This window comes from Lingula anatina, chromosome 7 (assembly GCF_051362555.1).
Source record: "Lingula anatina isolate TDL-2025a chromosome 7, LinAna3.0, whole genome shotgun sequence".
Classification (NCBI taxonomy): Eukaryota; Metazoa; Brachiopoda; class Lingulata; order Lingulida; family Lingulidae; genus Lingula; species Lingula anatina.
In genome coordinates this window covers 13,068,471-13,092,449 of record NC_141773.1, presented here as the reverse complement: position 1 = coordinate 13,092,449, position 23,979 = coordinate 13,068,471, and the positions used below count along the sequence as shown (strand labels likewise).

At 39.1% G+C, this 23,979-nt stretch overlaps 2 protein-coding genes across 3 annotated transcripts; one reads left to right on the top strand and one right to left on the bottom strand.

Annotated features, from left to right (window-relative positions):
• Positions 1 to 758: 758 nt before the first annotated feature.
• LOC106165890 (MAM and LDL-receptor class A domain-containing protein 1) lies at positions 759 to 19,293 on the top strand. 2 transcript variants are annotated; one of them, XM_087018074.1, is made up of 26 exons: positions 759 to 1,212; positions 2,853 to 3,014; positions 3,428 to 3,628; positions 4,478 to 4,648; positions 5,324 to 5,467; positions 5,803 to 5,967; positions 6,364 to 6,561; positions 6,800 to 6,967; positions 7,848 to 7,994; positions 8,393 to 8,665; positions 9,051 to 9,248; positions 9,432 to 9,602; positions 9,989 to 10,132; positions 10,409 to 10,615; positions 10,950 to 11,144; positions 11,642 to 11,806; positions 12,181 to 12,594; positions 13,174 to 13,371; positions 13,557 to 13,730; positions 14,099 to 14,245; positions 14,488 to 14,685; positions 15,182 to 15,376; positions 15,680 to 15,844; positions 16,472 to 17,863; positions 18,242 to 18,323; positions 18,566 to 19,293. In XM_087018074.1, the coding sequence occupies exons 1-26, from the start codon at positions 1,158 to 1,160 to the stop codon at positions 18,732 to 18,734; spliced, it is 5,898 nt and encodes a 1,965-aa protein (XP_086874200.1). In that variant the 5' UTR covers positions 759 to 1,157; the 3' UTR covers positions 18,735 to 19,293. The 2 variants fall into 2 exon arrangements, with proteins under 2 accessions (XP_086874200.1, XP_086874201.1); XM_087018075.1 differs by lacking the exons at positions 18,242 to 18,323; positions 18,566 to 19,293 and adding an exon at positions 18,438 to 18,561.
• Positions 19,294 to 20,103: 810 nt separating this feature from the next.
• Positions 20,104 to 23,768, bottom strand: LOC106165891 (discoidin domain-containing receptor A). The gene is made up of 6 exons (XM_087018155.1): positions 23,655 to 23,768; positions 23,140 to 23,245; positions 22,636 to 22,777; positions 22,152 to 22,241; positions 21,135 to 21,282; positions 20,104 to 20,425 (listed from the first exon to the last, which is right to left on the bottom strand). Exons 1-6 carry the CDS (start codon positions 23,740 to 23,742, stop codon positions 20,415 to 20,417), a joined length of 585 nt encoding a protein of 194 aa, XP_086874281.1. The 5' UTR covers positions 23,743 to 23,768; the 3' UTR covers positions 20,104 to 20,414.
• Between the last annotated feature and the right edge of the window lie 211 nt (positions 23,769 to 23,979).

Sequence of the window (23,979 nt, the reverse complement as noted above, 5' to 3'; positions counted from 1 at the left end):
CTGCTGACAAGGCAACAGTGACACCCATGGACCGCGTCGATTAAGATAAGTAAAACCCCAACCATTGTGTCCTATCCGTGACCTTGAATCGCTTAACCCAAGATAAACCAGGTGACACAGTGATAACGTCAGACGAGTTCATTAACGATATGGATATACCACGACTATCTGTAAGCATGCAGGCTAATACAAACGCATTCAAATACCAAGTAGACTTTTGCAGCACAAAAAATATGCGGAAATTTTCTTATTGGACTATAACCAAAGGGTGCCTGGGTCTCAATATTGTAAAGCTGTATTGTAAAGTTTTGTTATTTTCTGCTCTCGTTGGAATGAAATTATATATCTATCTAACTTCTTGAGAGACGCTGCCCATAGGTGAACAAAATTAAGTGTCCAGCCAAAAATCTTTCACTTGAAAATAAAAGGTGCATCATCTATAATACGAAGCAATGTATAATTGCATTAATATAAACTGATAAAAAAGCACCGGTACCAGAGCCTCTTACGGACAGTCCGGTACCCACGGATATGAGTGAAGCTTTGTCCTAGATTTTGACCCATTTACGTCACACTAACCCTAGCTTGTGCGAATCTAATGGAGGACGGCCTATCAGATACGTGAAATCGAAGGCCCGTCGCAACGGGGTCACAAACCAACAAACACTATTCTAAATTCTCTAGAAACGCAATCACGACCGCATGTCTCAACCGCGGCTCAGCTAACACAATACGCTTTTCAGGGTAGATAAGTACGTTTACACAACTAGATAGCAATATGTGCAGTCTTTATTATCTCAACTGTCTTTAATATTACGAGGAGTTCTGTCACAGTTCAGCCACTCTAGTTGTTGTGAGACAATGATTAACAGGTTGAGTACCTCTACAACGTCACATAAGTGTATATATGTACGTATTGATCAAATCATGAAGACTAGAAGTTATTCATCCTCGACCATGTTTTAACCGAGGTGGCAAACAGCATGTTGAGTGAACATCGCTGTTAAGTCAGATCTTAATTGACGAGGATAAAAAGACGGAAATCAACGAAGCTGCGCCCTGCAGGGTTTCCTTGTTGTGTTTCAAAACCAAAACTTTCCAGTGATTTATATAAAATCGAGGAAAACCGTGAATGACAATATAAAAGCCAGTTGACCATGGCGATTCCAGGGACGAAGAATCTCTTAATCCTACTTTTAATCCTGTACGAAGGTATGTACCGATGGGGAGTGAAACGTCAGTTGATTGCCAATGGACAGGAGATTTGTCATACCTGTACCTATTCTTGAAAACGGACTTTAAAAGTGATATCCTACAAAAAAGTTGATGGAAGTCTCTCTCTCTGTGTGTGTGTGTGTGTGTGTGTGTGTGTGTGTGTGTGTGGCTGGGTGGCTGTGTGTGCGTGGGTGGGTGTGTGTGTGGGTGGGTGTGTGTAGCTGGGTGGCTGTGTGTGTGTGGCTGGGTGGCTGGTTGTGTGTGTGTGTGTGTGTGTGTGTGTGTGTGGCTGGGTGGCTGGGTGTGGGTGGTTGGGTGGGTGGGTGGATGGGTGGGTGTGTGTGTGTGTGTGTGTGTGTGTGTGTGTGTGAGAGAGAGAGAGAGAGAGAGAGAGAGAGAGAGAGTATTTACATCCAAAGGTTTACAATGATATCATATTAATAAAGACACACGTACTGAATGTTCAACACCTCTTCAATTATTTTTATGTACATATCTGCTGCTTCATTTTACCTCAGACTTTAATACACATCTCCTCTCTCCGAAAATGTCATGCATCCAGTAATGAAATACCCCCGTAAAACGTATAATATCGAAATTTGTGTGGACATTTTATCAGAAAGAAATAAGCGGGTCCATTTTAATACACAATAGCTCTGTTAATACGTTAATCTTATCGCATTAAATAATCACGTTATAATTCTGAGTCTCTTTTCTCTACCACCGTATTATAATTAAGAGCGTTCAAGTGCTACAGGGTTCGATCAAGGAGGTATAGTATCTATGGAAAGTACCTCCTTGTTTCGATTAATTAGACCGCCATCGGACAACAATGAGGTAAGAGCTGCCAAAGGAAGCACTGATAACTACAACTTGACATTTGCTCATATCATTCTCGACTGAGGTGATATCGGCGAAGTTGCCTTTTTTGATTTTGTAATCTACAATGTGTATGTTATAACTTATTCACTATTTACATTTGTTGAAGGATCAGTGCAAAGAAATGATAACCAAACGCACTCGCACAGAGAAAGATACCGGTAGAGCAAATACATCTTAGTATAGTTTGTTTCACTTCGTATCATTCTAGTTGGAAAAAAGTTGGTCCTTATAATCACGCGGCATTTTCTCTACGTCCTGTTAAGTGTAAGACCCCAAAAGCTGCCAAATTTAATTCTGATGCGGAAGAGATAAGGTCTTAAGTAAAACAAGTTCATTTCGCTCATGTTTCATAAGCTTCACCGTTGTAATACGCTTTCTTCACGCTGTAAAAAGACAAAGTCCATCGTTGAAGGATAAACTTATATTGGCTTAAATAGTACAAACACATTATAAATGCAAATGCTGTTAGGAGTTGCATGCAGTGTAACTGATCGAGCAGTTGGGGCTCTGTCTACTGTGGAAGGTTTTTGCCTGCTCCTCTTGTTTTGTGAAGTTTCAAATATGCACCAGTTTATAGGTTTGGAGGCCAATTGCCCATTCCAGTAAGATCATGTTATTATACACTATGTACCGAGGCCCATGGAACTGGGGTTTGAGAGTTATACCTAATTAAAATGTATTTAACAGATATCCCTAAGTCAGTATAAACCATGTACCTGTACAATACACTTAAATGCGCATTTAATATTTTTCAGCACGTCCCTCGCTGGCAAAATACTTATTTCAGTGTGACTGTGATTCCTCATCATGTGGCTTTACACAAGATCAAGCCAACGCTATAAACTGGGTTCGAAAACGAGGCAAGGCTAGAGACTCCATGGCAACCGGTCCACGCGGAGATCACACGAGTGGTGGAGGTTAGTGAAACATTTTTATTCTTGAATGTGACACTTCTTGTTATAAATACATATATATGGATTTGCCTCTTCTAACATGAACTTAATTCTTCTTAATCTACTTTTCTTTTCGTTCAGTATTTGTCAATAGCATCCTTTAAGCTATACTGGATGTATTACCTTAAAGAGTCTCATTCAGTTTTTTTTTTTAAATATAATCTCTCTATATCTTGTAAGTAAGTGACATGGATTTTATCAATTTGGTGATGAATTGTAATGACACATTTAGCTATGTGCGAGGCATGAAATTCAGAGAAAATATGGTTATTTTTCGGTTTAACAACGGAACCTACATGTACTAGGACGTGCACACCTCATCTAAGACCAGCCAAAAATTTGTCAGATAATTTTCAAACGTCTGAGCAAAATTTCAGGATCTTACCTTTACGTGAACAGTGACATAAAGCACTACTCCGGTCAGCGGGCGGTGACCAGCTCCCCTCTGCTTACGGTCAAGGTGCCATCCTGTCTGACCTTCGCCTACCATATGTACGGCATTGACATGGGCACGCTGAGCGTGGGGATAACCTATGTTAATGGATCTACCACCAGGGAGTGGTCGCAAACTGGCAAAGGTATTGGTGACAGTATACAGTTTAGATCTCATGCCTGTCACACCTTCCTTCTCCACTCTTTACACATTTCTTTGTATGTGTCACATGCCATATCCCAATCGAGTCCAGTTACTAACTGGATTGGGCCACATCCCTATTGGGATTTGGACTAGGTCAAACCCTGACAATTACTTGGTCAATCAACATACCCAATCTGCTGTTAACAGTGCAAAGGCCCAATTGGGATCTGGCCTAGGCCAGACTATTCATGATCTCATCGGTAACACACCCCCAAATTGTGCTCTTTGATGAAAGATGGTAAAAAATTTAGCGATGTTAATGCCTATCTGTACATGTGAAAGTATTTTTTCTGTGCATGTTGAGTTTTCTCTGCAAGTGAATTTGTGTCTTTTTAAATATTTATGTATACAATTAGATTATAGTTTACAGAAGTCCTACTTATCGTTTTACTTCTTGAGCGGATCCGGATGAAAGCGAATTTAGACCTTCTGGATTCCGAATACATCTTAAACAGATCACTTATTATATTCTTTAATTATCCTGTTCTTAAAATCACTATGGGAACTGGACATAATATATGATATTGAATATTATTTTTGTTAAACGTATGTGTACTTCTCATGTGGCCCTACTTTTCAGATAGTATACAATTCTTTCTGAAAGCTTGGATAGCAATTATCGTTATCTTTTTTCCATACTATTCTTAAATATTTTACTGAATAATATAACAGTATAATACATACACAGTATAACTGACCAGTATTATTCCCTATCACTTTATCATCAAATCCCCACTCACACTCACAACCCCGCCCACCGGCCTCACTCTGACATTTCTTCCCGATGCAGTCACAACCACAAGTACGTATGAAACCGACGGTTCACCGTGTCACTTCCCCTTCACGTATCGCAGCACAGTGCATCACAGTTGCACGTTAGTAGACTCCTCAAAGCCGGATGAGCCATGGTGTGGAACGGTGAGCGATCTCTCCAAAAACTTCAAATATGGCCGATGTAGAAGTAAGTTGAGCATTGTAAGTTGTCCAACCTTCGTATATCAATGTTTAATGCTTTTATACAGGCATGCTTAGAGGAGCAACTCAATTATGAATGATATTAGATGACATGTGTAAATCACTCTCGTCACTGAGTTTGAGTCAGATTCGTTATTCTCGTTTGGGCAATGTTCCCATTCCTAGTTTATGCACAGAATACTAGTAAATGATGTGTGTGAGATCCAAAACGCAGAGAGACACCAAATCTGATGGGATAATAAAACTGTTAAAATCGGCTTATTAGATCTTACAATATTATGTTAACATGCGTTTTTTTTTACATTAACTATTATTATTATTATTATAACATTATTTAATTCCAGTTTGAACAATATGTTGTGATCATGCAGATTATACAACACGCTTTTAATTTCTTTCAATCAGCTGTACTTCACAAGGTCTTACTGAAGTAGAGCAATGATATGTGTGTACACAGCTCAGTATTAGACCAGAATCCAAGTACAGAAAGTTTCAATATACCAGTATGACAATTAAGCCCTGTACAACAAAAAAAGCTATTTATTGTATCTACATGGTTATCGGAACCTACAACAAATGTTAAAACATGGTATAAATTTTCACGAAACTCTTCAGAAAACCTATTGGGAATTTTGTTCACATATCATTTTCCCCTGTGCAGCATCCGGCTCGTCAGAGTGGCTTGTTACCAAGGTATCACTTCCGGTGGGGTCTTACCACGTGACTTTTGAGGTCATCCTCACCAATAGCACCTTCAGTGATTTTGCCTTGGATGATATAATGGTCATGGAAGAGACATGTGCAGGTAGGAACCTTCAGTTAATAAAAAACTATCTTCCATAATGGTACACATTATATGGAGTCAAATTAATTTTTTGAGCATTTGAAAAACATGTAAGGGTTTTATAAAATAAATCAAAACATAACGTATGGCTTGACACATATTGCTCAATACTTTCAATATTGCTGGAAAAGTAGCTTTGTTTAAAAAAAGGAAATTATGCAACTGGTAATGGTGAAATTCCGAAAAATATCCTTCCAAATATTCGCAACTGCACCTTTAAGAAAAATAAAACAACGCGAATTTGACATTCAATAAGGTATGATCCCTTGAATTTTAAATTCATACTGGATTTTCAGGTTCCTCGATAGTCACATATACACCAGTGCTGAAATGTGACTTTGAAAATCATAATACTTGTGGTATAAAGCCAGATCCGACCAGTGATTTCTACTGGGAAACACGAAGTGGGCCTTCGCCTATTGGCTTCACGGGGCCAACCGCCGACCATACTACTGGAAAAGGTATAAAGCACGGTGTTTTGCCTTAATCGTATGGTAATGGATTCTAAAATTAGAAATAAATATTTCGTTGTAATGCCTCATTTAACAAGTTTGTACAGAGCTCCCCATTGTAGAGGGACACAAATACCTAAAATTAATCAAATCAATTTTCGTTGATATGTTCAGCGTACCGAGGTTACATGTACACATACATGTATATATACACACACGGCATGGCAAGGTAGTCATGCCAGAAAATTAAGAAATTGTAATACGTACTGAAAACTGCTAAAGCCTCACAAAGGCACCAGTTTCTGAACATTTCAATAATCCAGGATAATGAAATAACGGAGTCTATAATTTTTCTACGAAAACACAACACAACAAAATGTTCACTGGTAATGCGTCTACTTCCAGGGATTTACACCTATGCTGCTAATCCCGGTCACTTCAAAGGCAAATCAGCGCGTCTGATCCTACCTCTTATCAACCCGTCACGTACCCCTCGGTGTCTTCATTTCTACCTCAGCATGTACGGTATCGACCTCGGTGCCTTCACTGTGGGGTCTTCAGTGAAATCAAGACGAACAAATATGTGGACAGAAGTTGGCCAAAGTAAGCAGTATCTGGAGACACTCTGTGTGCATGCATACAATTCGAAAATTGTTTTTGATACGGATAATATTTATTACTGAGAAATAAAAAATCGACACATTTTAGAATTGGTGTGCATATTTCAGTTTGATGTTAGAGTCTATTGTTTTCACGTTAAGTGGATTTGAGTGAATGTGTATTCTATTTAGACCGATTTCTACATGCGCATATCATATCGATTTTGATCCATTTGTTGCAGTATCTACTGATGTCACTTACGGAGGAAATTCCAATGGATCAGGTTGTGCATTCCCTTTTGACTACGACGGCTACATGTTTTATGCATGTACTCTCCATCAGTCAACAAACAATGAACCATGGTGTGTAACAAAAGCTCCTGGTACTTTTTCCTACGGAAGATGTCAAGGTATGATTGACTTTGTTTAACTACTGTTATAGTGCAGGAATGACGACAGAAGTTTGGAGCTTTCGAACGTTTATTCACCTACTCACTCTTTTACAGAATCTACAAGTATTATATTTATATTCTATTTTCCCAAAGAATTTCCCATTCTCATATTACAAAACTCTATTCAATATTTCCTAATTTAGTAATTTAAATGAGACTTGTTTATGATTTAAAATATTTGAAATATTTTCCGAATTACTCAACTTGGATCTTGTCCAACTCGAGTATGCATGAGTTTTACACGTGTTAAAAACTTGCAAATCGATAGAAAAATTAACCAATTAGATCCAACTATATCTGATTCTGAAATGTTCCACCCTTTCTTGCTTCGAGAACAGTCTCTACACTCGTTGACACTTTAAGACATTTACTTTGCACTCAATAACTTCCTACATATTTAATTCTGTTTTAATAGTTTTGTAATTGTCGAAAGTGTATGTCATTTGCTTTACAACATACACCCCTTCTTCAAAAGAATTCGTCCTCGAATTCTAAAACTTTACAACACTACTATAGTGCCTCGATTTCTTCGTATATACGTAAAGTGAACAGTCAGAAATACACGTGTAATAACGATTACGTTTACAATTAAATCCGACATTCACAAAACAAAGTGTTTAGCTACATTATCTATAGAGCTGTGTCTATAGTTTAGCTTGATGAGTGAAGAAAGCAGTGATGGACTGGGATGGGCAATCAAAATGTCATTCTTGATGCAATTACTTTGAATATTCATGGAAATTGTAGACTTGCTATAAACCAATACAATTCACCCCTTACACACAATAGGCCATTCCTGTTCCGAGTGCTCTTACAAATACATTTTCTTTATTTCCAGCGTCCGGTTCGCCTGCCTGGAGACCCATAACATTGATCATTCCTTCCAACGCCGACAGCCTCGTATTCGAGGCCACCATGACTTCAGCTAGTCTATTCAGTGACATTGCCATTGATGACATTGCTGTATATGACCAAGAATGTTCTGGTAAGAATAAAAACGTGAATCCATGAATCTTCGTTTAGCTGTATGGTTTGGATAAAGAACAATGATATGCAGCTCACCAGCTTCAAATCCATTGTTTTAACTTCTACAAATACTGTTTAACAGTTAACACAACTGACAATTAAGTGTTATTTTTTGTATGTAACCATGTGCAAAAACAGGCGGTATAAATTTGTCATTCCTAATACAAACGTCTTTATTGTGAAATCAAAACATTTTCACGTGATAAGGCGTCCACTAATACAAAAATAATTGCTGTATGTTTGATAATGGAACCAACATCAAACAAAAGACATACAGCGGTTTGAATTTGAATAATGTATATTAGCATACATTTAAGATTATCTCATGAAAGGTAATTACTTACAATATTATTCCAGTGGTGTTTTCCAACAACCAAGTCACTGTTCCACCCCAAGTGTCAAATGAGCCAAGCCACGTGACCCCAGCAGTGCTGACGTCTACCGGATCGATTACAACGGCGACATTAGCGCCACAGGCGGAGGTGTTTTCTTGTAACTTTGATGACCCAACATTCTGTGGGATAGTTCAAGATCAGACAGACGAATTCGACTGGATAAGGGAAGAGGGTCCAGCAGACTTTCAATACATGCATTTGACAGGCCCAATGTATGACCATACCAGCGGTTCTGGTGGGTTTATTGTCGTTGGCGGCATTATCTTGTATTACCATTTGAAGTTGTCTCTATGTCATATGTCATACTTACAGAAGTATGCTTTACTTTTTAAATTGGCAGAGGTACGCAATTGGATAAGGGACTTTTTCCTTGAGCTTATCTTCTTTAATCTTTGAAAGCTACGCGGTCTCTCCTTGATCTGATGGTATATCTGTTAGTCCATTTAACCCGAATATGTAGTTGATAAGATAAAGAAAATACAAATATTTAAATAAACAGCTCCCTATGCTGTTCAATATGACGTTTGTTCTATTCTCATTAATTTTGTAAGTCCAAGAAAGACATACATGTAGTTTACTATGCTTGAGGAGTAATTCTGCAAACGTCGTTTTGTGCACAGGTAGCTACGTCTTTGTACAGCCTGACGGCCATTCAGAAGGTGACCAATCACGCCTGGTGTTACATGATGTGCCAGGCTACGGCTCCAGGTGTCTGTCCTTCTATTACCACGCTTTTGGTATAAACATGGGGAACCTGTCCATTTACTATCAGCTAAAGGGCCAATCACGTATTCTTTTATGGCAAAAAATCGGAGAAGGTAATCTCTTTAGTGTTGTACGTCTTCTCTTTTTTATTTAAGTATTCTAAAATCAAAATGCCATTAATTTACATATTCTTAACCATTCATAAATGATAATTTTATATTTTTTTTGCCATTAAACATCATTGACGTTTGAATTGATTTATTGATGCTTAACCTATAATTGTGTTTATGTTTTAGTGGCCAACAAGACGTATGACGATGCTGGCAATATGAACGGTCCTCCGTGTATCTTTCCATTCACATATAAGAATCAAATATACCATAGTTGTACATTGGAAGAGTCGCTCAATGATAAACCTTGGTGTATCATCCGCTTTGACCCTCAGCTTGAAATTGGACGATGTTTTAGTAAGTAAATGCACGGGTGTACGAATCGAATGAATGTTTCTTGAAATATTACGCCAGTTACAGTTAATTTGCATGTGTTTTTGTAGTACAGCCCGGCGTTTGTGTTTCACTTTTCTCTCCTTCGGCCAATCACTTCTTGTGTAAAATATATGCAAAGATAAATAGCGTATCCCTTAGTTAAATGCTGCCCTCGTACTTTTTGTATACCACTTGTAAGCGAAAATGTGTTTCTTTGCCTGTAATAAATCCATGTTATTTGCATTGAAGAAGAAATAAGTATGATTGCCACTTTATATACATTTCTACTTGTTTCTCTTCTAAGGTACATGGTCACTTCGCAGGGCTTATGTTAAATGATTATTTCATGGGCATTATTTTTTCACTAGCTAGTGGCAGTAGGGCCTGGTTACAAGGCAGTGTTGATCTCCCACCCGGTGCTGGCGATCTTGTTATAGAGGCCACGCTGTCGGACAGTCGCTTTGGAGACCTGGCAGTAGACGACATTGTTATCACTGAGGGAAAATGTCCACGTAATTATGATACATAATTCTGATCAGCATTGTGGCGGGGTTTTCTTTGGCTTACATTAGACTTGGTTAAAACAACATTTAAATTTTGGTTGTGAAGATGTTCTTTGGTGGAAGTTTTTACTTTTGATTCTGAGGAATGTAGGTTTGAAAACATTGTGCAGATGATAAATGTTCCACAAATGCTTCAAGAAGACCTTCAGTACATGTACAAGATGGATCCATTAAGATTTAACTTGGCACGAATCATACACACTCGTCCACAATTTGTATTTTCAGTCCCGGCGGTAGGTCCAACGTATTCGCCGAATGAAGTAGTTTATCACTGCGATTTTGAAAGCTCAAGTGAACCATCTAGTTGCGGACTGGCCCAGTCGGTTTCAGGTAGAAATTCCATCGGTTGGAATGTGGCAAGCGGTTCTACTAATACAGATTACACTGGGCCAGAGACAGATAACACGTGTGGGAAAAGTGGGAATGCCAAAGGTACATGTACATGTTACTACACAATAAATATCTCTTTGTTAAACTTCTGTACAGTACAGGTAGCCTGATACAATTTATGACATTTGAATCTGTCACGATTTTGTCCGCCAACACACCCTTAAAATACATCCGTCTGTTGGCCATCAGGCATCTATACAAGTAAATAGTTCAATATGACTTGAATATGTGTAATTTGTAATTGCAAACACATCTTTTCAGTGTACTTGTACAGGAATGTATGATTTATTCACTTATTCTTTACATTTTGTTGTTTTGTCGTATTTTTCTAATCTTTTCTTCATTATTTTTGTATATTTTGTTGTACATAAAATAGGCCGTTACATATATGCCAACGCTGGCGATGGAGAGAGGAACTCTCTAGGCCGCCTGGTCTCCGGTACCTTAAGTCAAACGTCAAATCTGTGCCTTCGATTTTATTACTACATTTTCGGCATAGATGTCGGAACTTTACGGGTGTACAGTGTGACGGGTTCCAAGGAGAATGTTTTGTGGGAAACCACTGGAAAAGGTATTGGGCACACTCTTGGCACAAACGCAGCGTTTTTCTTTACCTAGTTCGTTTTAACTCTCCTACTTAGGGCTGAACAATAGCAGTTTCTTCAATTGAGGCAAAAATAGCATGAAGTGTGGCATTTGATTACATAAAGTCAACTTTAAAATTAAGCACCTTGCCCCAGTTTCACTAAAAAACTTAAGTCAGTCCCCTGGCTAAGTTGACTAAGATTTCTATGAGAGTGCTGTTACACTACTCCTGATAGGGTGAGATGTGCCCATTTAGCTTTGGTAATTACGTTCTTAGCCAGGGAACCTGACTTAAGTTTTTTTTTTTTTTTTTTATGAAACAGGGGCCTGATCAAAAAGGGAAGCAGTATTTCGTGAACGGCAATAAGTCAACCCTAAAATACATGTAGTTATCCTTATTTCGTTTAAAACACCTAACATTATACTCATTTCAAATTAAAACACTTAACCGTCTGTGTTATCATATTATCGATATCATTTCAGTTACAACACATTTAACATATGGTGGCAATGCAGGAGGGGCTGGATGTGCCTTCCCCTTTACGTACGTCAATGTTGACCACTACGGATGTACATTACGGGATACAAGCAATGGACTGCCATGGTGCATGGCAGACACAGCCGGCTTCAAATACGGTTACTGCTTGCGTAAGTACCACTAACGAGAATCCCTTCTCAAATAGATTATTATTTCTTATGTTTCTCATACAAGGCACAAAAAGCAAATATTATTTGAAAGACTATATATTAATTACAGTTCATAGTATGATAATTAAAGCAGACAGCGAATTTGTAGGAAAACATTCGAGCTCGCATTGAAATTAATTGGTTAGTTAATATTTAGTTAAAGTTGAGGGCAACCGAAATGTGTTTTTATCATTATTATTATTATTATCATTATTATTTGAAAAAAGACTAAAGGCTGAAGTGAAATTAAATGTGTTGCATAAATGTGGCATCTTTCCGATAACTATCACTTGATCTCCTTTTACTACGTATACCAATTTCGTCACTGTATTTAGCGTATGGAAACCAAACCTGGCAAATGACCGAAATTGACCTCCCAGCTGGCCGCCAACGGGTTTTGTTCGAAGTTGCCACAGGGAATAGTATCTTTAGTGACATTGCAATAGATGATATATCTATTGTAAAGGGCACCTGCGTTCAAACGACCCCATTGCCTGTGAATTGCCCTGGGACCAGTCCTGCTGAACTAACAACTCCAGCATTGACTTCCAAGCAAGTGTCACCTTCAGCGGCCACGAATATCCCACCATCGGGTGGCCCAATTGGGTTGCCTTTCTCCTGTAACTTTGACGAAAAATCTCTCTGCGGCATAAAGCAAGACAACACAGATGACTTTGACTGGGCGTGGGTGTACGGCACCACCGGTAGCTCGTATACGGGGCCTATGTACGACCACACCACAGGCTCGGGTAAGAGAGGAGTAGCCATGCAGCCATATGTCCCTGAAGTATGGTATTTTGCTTATGTACACAATGAACACACCAGATATGATTATTTAAATAAAAAGTGTATTTTGTTCATTCATTATAAATGAACGCCATCGGCCAGGACAGTTGACACTACCTATATGAAAAACATTGTTATGTCCGTTTTTCTGACAAACCGAAAGGGCCGATTGTAAACAGATTGTAAATTTTTTCTCAATTTACGAACGTGTTTGTATTTTTACCTAAAGTAATAAGTCAGATTTAAATGCATCTTTAAAGATAATACTGTGTTTGGAACAATGTCAGGGCCTTCGGTTTGCTGCTTTCTTCAGGCTTCTTCAAACTTGAGTCCCTGGAGTTAGCAGCAAACCGAAAGCTTGAGCATTGTACCAAACAGCGCTAGTAGATTTTTTTATATCTGACTAATACTTATTACATTTTATACAAGATCTATACGGTGATTTACGATGTATTTTCATCTGGCATTCGGCTGGACATTCCATACTTGATACATCTTATCAAACCAAGACAACAGAAGTAAGATGCCAATCTTGTTTACAGGAAGCTTCGTGTATGTGAAAACGGACACTGCCGTGTTGGGGGCCAAAGCGAGGCTTGTTGTACCCGACATTCCTGGAACCGGAAGACGGTGTGCAACGTTCTATTACCACGCCTATGGAATAGATATGGGGAACCTGACTCTCTTCACGCGAACGTTAGGGCGTAACCCGAAGCTGCTATGGCAGAAAACCGGTGAAAGTAAGCTAGAATTTGCAGTAGGCCTACGTATATTGTGAATACTATACAAACATACATCGGTCTCTTTGTGGCATTTTTAATGTATTATGTATTATTCCCTTAAAATTGGTTGTCTTTTTTTCCTTCTTTCACTAATAATAACCTGTATTTTTCATCGTTTTATTTGTCTGTTTTTCCTGTTTCAGTCTCAACACACAGGACGTATGATGATCAGGGCAACCAACATGGCCCACCCTGCGTGTTTCCATTCCATTACAGAGACAGAACTGTTGATGGGTGTACGCTGGAGGATTCCGTCGCCGGACCATGGTGCGCCACCAGCAAACCCCGTGAAAAGTTCAGCCACGGTCGGTGTTACAGTAAGTATGGACCTTATAGCGGACCGTACCACACTTTCGCGGAGAGCAGCTTGGGCAGCGAAATTGTTGCTTCTACCGACAAGGTTTTTTTTAATAGGGAAAGGGACCCTCTTTACTTAGTGCCTGGTGTCTAAATGTGTGACTTTTCTGGCCTTGTATGCCTAAGATAATGTAAATAAAATACTTCCGCTATCATGCTCGTTTTGATGAAATGTTTCAAGGCAAAATGTTTTACACATTTTTAATATTATTTTATCACAAGAAGAATGTTTGTTATTTCTGCATAAAATTAATCTGAAAGAAAAGTAAAGAATTGTTTTCGTAAGAACTAAAAAGAACGATGATTAATATCTTCAAATGTGTTCCAGCCTCTGGTACAAAATCATGGGTAAAAGGTTCTGCGGAAATCCTCGACAAAGGCGTGATCGACCTTATCATTGAGGTGTCCCTGTCAGCCAGCAAGTTTGGAGAATATGGCATCGATGATTTAGTGGTCTCGGAGGGAGGATGCCCAGGTCTGATATATTACCTCGAATTTATCATTTCTTCACAACACATTGTAGTCCCATCTCATCAAATAACGCCATTTAGACTTAGGAATACTAAGGCCATGCTGACTATTTAAAATGCATGTGAGAATTTATTGAAATGCACGCGTTCGGGACTTTTAAGTCATTAAAATCATATAAAATACGATGGAAATATTAAATTATACTCTGCTTCTATCTTAATTGGATTTAATTATTTTTCATTCCAGTGTTTCCAGTGGCACCCACACCTTCCCCTAATGACCTCTTGTTTCAGTGCAATTTCGAGGGCCAGGCTGACCCTATGTGTGGCTTTAAAATGGACGGTCAAGATGGCCAGAACTGGACGCTCGCCAGCGGTGGCACAAAGAACTTGTATACGGGTCCAGAGCTGGATAATACCATTGGTTTTACTAACAGCACTTCAGGTACTGGCTACTGTTATGACGGAAAAATCCATCGTACTAGCTGGATCGATCTCACTCTACTGGGATTCTCGCTAAATTGCATTCAGTGTGAGCGGCTTAAATGTCTGGCACGCCTACTCAATCTGCTAGGGAGTAATTAGCGATAATAAATTACCCCTAGTTACCCAAGGGGGCGTGCCAGACAATTGAGATTATTAAAGTAAAAACGCTTTAGCGAGAAGATCGATCCAGCTGGTATCATGGGCTTATGGGAACACAGTCTTAAAGGGCACATTTGTCTTCATACAGTTTCTAGCCTCTGTATCTCGTTTATGTTAGGCATGGGCAGTGACAAAAAATTTCAAGTTTGATAACAATAAATGTGTTCCAAAAACACAGTGAATCTGCCCAAGTGAACTTAGCCCCTGTAAATACGCACTAATTCCTTACAGAAAAAGCGGAGCGAGTCGATTTTAGCGAATTTTCACCAGGAATACTCCACTTGTATACTTTTCAGGACATTATTTGTACATCGACTCTGCGCTTGGTATTGGCAATAGAAAGGGGCGTGTGATATCAACGGAGTTTTCTCACTCTGGACCCACGTGCCTGCGCTTCTACTTCTACATGTTCGGTATTGATGTTGGGACACTTCAGGTATATCGAGTTACAGGAAACAGGGAATATAATGTGATAGAAATTACTGGCACAGGTAAGGAATGTAAAGAGAGCCTGTTACTGTTCTTTCTTTTGTACTTCTTTAATTTTGCCCTTGGGAATTGTGTTATGACTATAAAACTGATCAAAGTACCAAATCACAGCATTTTACAGTCACCGCAACCATGGTCACTTCTTTGGAAAGAAATGAAACAGTTTAATGGCAGTGCACATTATTTTCGTTTCTGTTGAAATAATTGAATGCTGGTGTTCATGATTCAGACACACATATGTGAAGACAGTAATTCAACAGCATTATTCAGGCTATGCAAATCATGACATATATCGTTTTTTTTAGTGAGTACAAATATAACTTATGGTGGAAGAGCAAATGGTGCGGCCTGTCTTTTCCCCTTCCAGTATAATGGTCACTGGTACTCCACCTGTACCTTGGATGACACTTTCACCGGCTTACCGTGGTGTCTAACTAGTGACAAAACTTTTCTCGCTGGATACTGCTTACGTAGGTAGCCTCGCGAACTTGTCCCTTAATTGCCAAGGCATATTGAAAGGACATCAGTGTTTATAACAACACGGCTAACTATAATAATCATTTGCCCCACGCCTCGGAGTGAACAGATAGCATAACGGATTTTGTTTTTATATGTTAACGAATGCTGTTGTCGGATGACATATTTAACAAAATTAGATTTAAGTTAGTTCGGATATTTTTCTTGTTTAAAACCGCGGTTAAAGAGGCGCAGAATACAAAACCACGGTCTGAGAGTTGAGAAGACAAAAAAGTAGGGTTGAGATAAAGAAAGTCAACAAATCCAGATTTAAGTGAACCTCCCCTGGGGAAACGATTTCTATCAGAAATAGTTGCGACTGAACGTCTTAGACCCATTGAGTCATATTTATAATTCATCATCTCACAGCCCATCGATCATCGTGTTGATCCCTAAAATACGAATCACAGGTAATTACAATCAAGCACCTGCTCTTTGAAATTGACAGTACATTGTTCTCTGCTCAAATCATTTGAACGTACCATACTGAGTGTTCAGATGAGTACAAAGTTTGCCGGTTAGGTTTTGGAATATGTTGCCCTAAAGTTCCTCGTATATCTTTTGTTTCATTTCATTACCAGCGTACGGCAAAGAGGAGTGGCAATTAGCTGAAATTAACATACCTGGCGGCCGGCACCAGATAGTATTTGAGGCAAAAGTTGGAAACAGCACCTACAGTGATATTGCTATTGATGACGTCAGCGTGGTCAAAGGTCAATGTATCACTACGAGTACGATGCCCTCAACAACAACAACCCCTACAACTACAACGACAACCACTGCCCCTACAACTCCCACAACTACAACCACAACACCAACTACAACCACTACAACTCCCACAACTACAACCACAACACCAACAACAACCAATACAACTCCCACAACTACAACCACAACACCAACATCTACAACTCCAACTCCATCAACTACAACCACAACGCCAACAACTACAACCACAACGCCAACAACTACCACTACAACTGCCACAACTACAACCACAACACCAACATCTACAACTACAACACCTACAACAACTCCCACAACTACAACCACAACACCAACAACTACTACTATAACTCCTACAACTACTAGCACAACACCAACAACTATAACAACAACACCAACAACAACAACAACTCCCACAACTACTAGCACAACACCAACAACTACAACTACAACATCTACAACAACAACAACTCCCACAACTACAACTACAACACCTACAACAACTACTCCCACAACTACAACCACAACACCAACAACAACCACTACAACTTCCACAACCACTAAAACTCCCACAACTACAGCCACAACACCAACAACTACAACACCTACAACTACTAGCACAACACCAACAACTACAACTACAACACCTACAACAACAACAGCTCCCACAACTACAACCACAACACCAACAACTACAACGACCACTACAACTCCCACAACTACAGCCACAACGCCATCAACAACCAGAACCCCAACAACTTCTACTACAACACCAACAACTACCACTATAATCCCTCCAACCACAACTTCTACGACTGCAACCGCATCCCTAACAACTGCAACTACAACCCTCACAGCAAAAAACACAACACCAAAAACAACAACCCCCATACTTACAACCACAATACCAATAAGTACTACCACCACCGAAACACCTACAGCGTTTACTAGGTCTACCACAATGAGCAGGCCCATCACTTCAAAAACGGTTCCTGGAACCAAGGTGACTACTCTAAATTCAAAACCATCAAAGAAGACGGATCCTGGCATAACTATCAGCAAGCAAATTGTAACGCCTGATGACACCTCTTCGCCTACAAATATCCCAAACACTTCCAAGTCGAGGGAAACAGTTTCGCCTAAACCGGGGAAGTCCACACCAGTCAAATCATCGACTCCGATCGTTCCCCCTTCGAGGCCAGGCGTGGAGAGGCAAACTGGGAGTGGAGTTGTATCCGTTTTGAAAGGTGAGGGGACAGTTGTGAGCATGCGTGGTTCACATTTCAAAGCAACACTCTCAGTCAGCTTACTAGATCCGTAACCAGTGTCTTTGTTCATCAATTCAAGAGTTTGTATACAAGTCCTATCTCAATATTTGAATTACACACGGATTCTCTGAAACTCTGTAAGTAAACATCAACAGTACTTGGTAATTGTTAATAAAATATATATTTTGCGATGCAATTCAATGCGCAGAAACCACCGTTGATGTTTCTTGGCAATATCAATATTCGAGACAGTTAATAACTCTTCCCTCCTGTACAACCACCCCTTGCCCAGCAAGTACAATCCATATCCAAGTAAATGCTATAGCAATCAATACACATAGGTTTGTATTGTTTCAGAAAATGCGACATTTATAGGAGGCGGCGCGGCAGGGTTGGTCGCTATTATCGTGTTAATAGTAGTCACCGTTGTAATATGTCGGTGAGTAGTTGGGATAAACTGAATGAGTTGTATTGCGAGCTTTTTTCATTCTCGTCAGATATACTTCCATAACGTATGTTTAATATTTGAATTTCATTCGTTTTTTTTTCTTAGAAATGGACCACTTGGGGATATAGTTTGTAGCGGAAAACTATGAACTTGATGTGACAAGTATAATGCAAATATTTCATCTTGTTTGACTTGTAACTTGGAAAATATCAGTTGAGTTGCTTACCTTGCAGACGCAGACGGAGTGGGCCAGAGGATAAAGTTTTAATTCTAGATAACAGCGATTCGCCTAATGTGCCTCCCAAGATACGCTCAAAGAAAACGTCATCCAGCGGCAAGGCCGGCGACCAAGTCGGTTTCCAAAACCCGATATATGACTTGTCTAACGAATGCGATGCATAGCAAGTGTTTTAGGTGTGGGATATTGTGTAAGAAACATAACAAATGCCGTGACAATAGACAGGCTGAAATTGCCGCACTTTTACGTTTTCTTTTTAATAAGATTTTTTCCAACATGTAGTCGCTCAGTGACATTCTTTACGAAATCGGTTGCAACGTAAACGAAATGGAATTTCACTCACCTATATACTGTTATTGCAAGGTAATTTTGTGCTGAGAGTTCACAAACTGGCCCCTTGTTTTACAAAACATTTAAATTACGTCAACATGGAATCGTTTTATCGAAATCATAAGTTCACAAACATTTATGTTGTAGGATACCTAAACAATCGTCAAATACAAGTGTTAAATTAAAGTTTTTAATGTACTCCAAATTGAGAACTGTCAGACCTGCAAAGACATACATACTGTATAACTGTATAACTGTTTACAAACGTAATACATTTGTAAACAACATTTTTCATATCCTTAACGCAATTAAAACAATTCTTGTGCCAATATTGTATTAAATAGTAAAATAAATATTTCTTTAAATAACCCAATTATTTCAGCTGCTTATAAACATTACTGTCTTTGTATTTTAATTCATACTAAACAACAGTCAATATTTAGTATTTACCATCTCTCATTGTCTTGTCTTTTTGTTCTATTTCCATATGCTTAATTATTATCGCCTGCTAACTATCAATAGGGGTTAAAATGTACCTCTATTCCCTTTTTCATATTATGTTTTCATTTGAACGGATTAAATCTCGGCTCCGAGGTTTAATTTGCTATAGGCCCCTGCAGCGACGGCGCATGTGGAGGCGGGGAGACCATCAGGAATCGGCGGTATCGCTTTTGAAATGCGGTCGGCCATATTTAATCGGCGGATCAGTAAGTGCTGGGATCATCCATCCTGGATGGGGTCTATTATATAACCGAATTACGTGCACACAAGAGACAATTTCATGTTATCGCTTTTTAACCGCCGATTCAGGATCGCATCTCAACTCTGTGAAGTTAAGTGAACTCTTTCCTAATTATTTTTGTGAGTTTTATGTTACATTTTCCAAAATTTATGGATATATAAAGGAAAATACTATGCACATTCTAAGCGGAAAGCGTGCTCACAAGATCGGCGCCATGTTGCCCATACCCAGTATCGTGGACGTGCTGATATATCTTTTGTGAGACAGGCTGTTAATAACGTTTTTAAATCTTATCTTGCATGAGCGACGGTTTGAATGCTCTATCCAACGTGTCATCATAACTGTAGTAGAAAATCAACTTGGATCATATCAGGGACGGAATGAATCCACTGTTGTGATCAAAGGTGAACATAGACTAAAAATGATACATTCCAGTTGTCCAAGACTAAAAGTCAGAATCGTAATTTTTCATCATTGGATTTTATTAAATTCTATGCTTAATAGTTAAAGTTTTTGATAATATATATGTTATTGCCACAGTAGGTTTGACATTTTGTTAACTGTATTCTTTGGAACATGTAACTGACAAATTCCCTGGGATTAATTTAACCAAGTAACTCTTGGCACATCCTCCAAGTTACACTTTTTTATAAATTTGTCCAATTATACTTTTACTAACTTTGCCATATTAAAGATGCAAAAATACATAATTTTTGAAATAAAACTGTCCTTCTTTGAAGCGGTGTTTATTTCAATCTTGTTCTGCTTGTATTTAACTGGACCCTGGAAAAGTTGAAAAGGGTGCTGAATTATAATCTGCTTACACGAATGGGGTGACAACAAATCCTACACAGCAATATTAACCTGATCTCAAGATTTACATAATCAACTTCTCAAAAGAAGTTAGGATCACCCGCTTTTTAAGATTTAGAAGTGTACCATATCTACTATTATTACATTATAAAAATTCTAAGACAATGTCAATATTCTATATTGGATGACATATCCACTTCAACTTTGTTGCAATAACATAAATTTTGCACCCGTTAAAAGTGATTATTTTAATAATTTAGGGAGCTGAAGTAAAACTTTGGGTAATGAATGAAATCTTGATGTAGCTGGTAATGCCATATCTCCAAAGGATAGGTCTTTTAGTCATTCCACAACTTGCCCTCAACGTGCAAGCGTTGCCAAACATTTCATTCTGCAGAGGAACGTCCAGAAATTGAACTGATCTGCCTTTTCTCTTAATATGCACCCTTATGACACCATTTAGCGCAACAATTTCAGCGACCACTCCTCTCTAGTAGATTTCAATCAGCTAGATCAATGGCTCACCAACAAGTGGATTCCACTCCACGACAGTCGTTCCTAGCATCAAATACTCAATCATAGGTTACCTGTTGCATTACATATGCATCATACTTTTCGTTCAGGCGAAATCGCTTTCTACCCCACCCCCAACACCCCCGGCCTTTCCCCGCGTTCTTACCTCCCCACGGGCATCCATAGAGCTCCACCCTTGTACAGACAGTGCTGGGTTTGTCACTATACGGTACAAAACGGATCTTCCTGGCTATAATTGGAGGATCCACCGCCCTTTGCTCGGCTAGGTAAGTGTTTGTATTGCCCTGGAAGATCTAAAAGACAAAACATATTGATGTTATTTTTTATCTTCAGGCAAGACCCATCAGTGGCATAAAGATATCCATGTGGGTGGGGTCCAGGGGGCGCTTAATAATTTCTCTTTTTTTTACATTTATTTAGTTTTTTTCTCGGACTTATCAATGTTTCATCAAACAGTTTTATCATGTACGTTTTACTTTGAAGAAAAACACTTAGGTGAGAGGTCACTGGGCTGCTTAATAGTTGGATTTTTTATAGGTGAATAATCTTATATGTAACAGTATTTGTATTGCATGTTTTACTTAGAGGAAAACAGTTATAGAACCTTAATATTCCTAGGGGTGCAAGTGCCCTTGGGTGGATGATTCTTGTTTTTTTAACATGAGGAATTATTTAGTCATGTTTACTATCAGTAGTCGAGACCAAGACACAGGCATAGTTATATCCTTGTAATAACGACCTGGGTGGTGTCCCTTGTGGCAAGCTCCTCTTGGCAAATTATAAAATGTGATATTTGATATGCAAAGGTCACCCATTGACAGAATCTTATTCCAGTGACTGTTGAAGCAGAACAAGGACAAACGAGTGGCCTAGCTTAAACAGAGAACGTTTTGTTAGCTCTATGACAATTGTTGATTCAAAAATTCTAGAAGTTATATGCACCGTGCAGGGGCGGATCCAGAGATATTTTCTGACAGTCTTCCAAATTATCTTTGTTGATCCATGTTCCATTTTTGACCGTCTTCCGACAGAAAACATTAGATGGCTGACAATGTAAACTTGAAAATCTGACCGTCTTCCAGAAGACCCAGAAGACGGCCTAAATCCGCCCCTGCCGTGGTTCATTGGTAGCTGAGTGGGAACCTAGTTGCCATAGACATACCTTGGGTCCCTTTTCATCCCTGTACTTTGTCCAGGGTTCATCCTCCTCCCTCTTGTATTCTAACAGGTATTTGTCCATATACTCCTGCCCCTAAAATCAGAACATGTGAAGAAATGGGTGGATAGCATTGTAATTATCAACAACACATTTTATTGAGGAAAAAAGAACAAATGTTGGCTTCAACAGCAACTATACCATAGCGCATGACTGGATTCGGTATGGTTACGGACCGAACAACCGGTGTGACAGGAATGGTAGTCCGCAAAGAACCAGGTAGTCCGTTTCCCGTCACTTTGCACTATACAGGTGACACTCGTCCCATATACTAACCCCAATAATCCGACAAACCCTGACCTGTACTAATCATATGGGGCTCCGAACTGCCATTCCTGGGACTGCTGTTTGTGTGTGTGTGTGTGTGTGTGTGTGTGTGTGTGTGCCCAGTGCGCGTGTGCGCATGTGTGCACATGTATGCACCACTGACCTGCCCATTTCCAAACCGTCCCTGGGTCTCCACCGTTGTGATCACATGCAATGACTGGAGATCAATCTGGAGATATTCGTACACATTGGGTGCAATCTGATGGCGTGGGCACCATGCTCCCCCTTTCTCCTCTGTACGAATTCTGGAAATGCAGTAACAATATATATATATATGATTAAATTACAATGAATGCTGATAAAAAAATCTTCGACAATTAACTGAGCCGTCTTTTTCACAAAGAATATACTCCCACTTCATACAGGTTTGAATTGGTAATATTGCATTCATAAATTTTCCTTGTACCTATTCGCATGCTATTTATTCGAAGCTTATTTTCAATATCTATATACATATATGGCCCTAGCAGTGTCCTCTATATGTCACCGACACCATGAAGTTATAAACAGACGGGCGCCAACCCTAGGAAAGTTTTTTTCAGGGGGAGGGGGGATCATAACCCTTATTTTTTCATTATAGCATTCCAACGAGTAAAAACCACCTTACCTGGCAAATTTGGCACCTACAGTCTCCACTTCATACGATGAGCTCGCTGTGATGGCAGAGTCTGGAATGTCGCCAGACTGCATTCCTAGAGGACTGCGGCAGTTTGCTGAAACAAAATGTGATAAAATACGATAACAGTGGTTGAAACTATGACACTTACAGCTGCATTGTGCTTAATTCTTATTTCCATGATAAGTAAGAAGTGAAAATTATATTAGTTACTTGAATGACAAGCCTCTGTAGATTAAAAAAGACCCTCTTTTTTCCAAAATCGGCATTATAAATAAGCAAAATACCGGACTTTCAGTTGCCATTCATTCAAACTCAAACATAAATTGAAAAAAAAATAGAACCTTTGTACCACTGTAATATTTTCACTCGTTCTCACCGAGTTACAAGTAGCATTATTTTAAAATGTACGATTTATCAAACGCATCAGCAAAGTTAACAAAATAAAGACCAAATTAAACTTTTTATTTCTAATTACTTCTTTTAAATTCCGGTTTTCTACTCACCATATTCATCACAATTCCCTGGCTTAAAACTCAGTAGCATTAACAAGAGGGCCAAAGGCGGCCGTATTGACTGCTTTAATCTCAGCATGCCGTTTAAACCTGTGTACCAGTGGAAAGACGAGCAGTATAAACACGTTTTTATTCTAATTGTACATCGGAAACATCAGATGTTCCACGGGATTGAAATCCAATTACTCCTTGATTGCATGCATTGACCTAGCAATCTTTCATTTCCTTGCTTTATGAATGGTTTCCGTGGCTCTAATAAATCACTAATCCGCAAGCCTCCTCATTAATTTAGCCACAGTTCTATCATCCGGTTTGT

Coding starts and splice junctions, on each gene's coding strand:
- LOC106165891 (XM_087018155.1), bottom strand. CDS start 23,742: ATGCTGAGATTAAAGCAGTCAATACGGCCGCCTTTGGCCCTCTTGTTA. Junction 22,778..23,139: donor GTAGGTGCCAAATTTGCCAG/GTAAGGTGGTTT, acceptor CTGCATTTCCAG/AATTCGTACAGAGGAGAAAG. Junction 21,283..22,151: donor GGGATGAAAAGGGACCCAAG/GTATGTCTATGG, acceptor TTTGTCTTTTAG/ATCTTCCAGGGCAATACAAA.
- LOC106165890 (XM_087018074.1), top strand. CDS start 1,158: ATGGCGATTCCAGGGACGAAGAATCTCTTAATCCTACTTTTAATCCTG. Junction 3,015..3,427: donor AGATCACACGAGTGGTGGAG/GTTAGTGAAACA, acceptor GCAAAATTTCAG/GATCTTACCTTTACGTGAAC. Junction 6,968..7,847: donor TTCCTACGGAAGATGTCAAG/GTATGATTGACT, acceptor CTTTATTTCCAG/CGTCCGGTTCGCCTGCCTGG.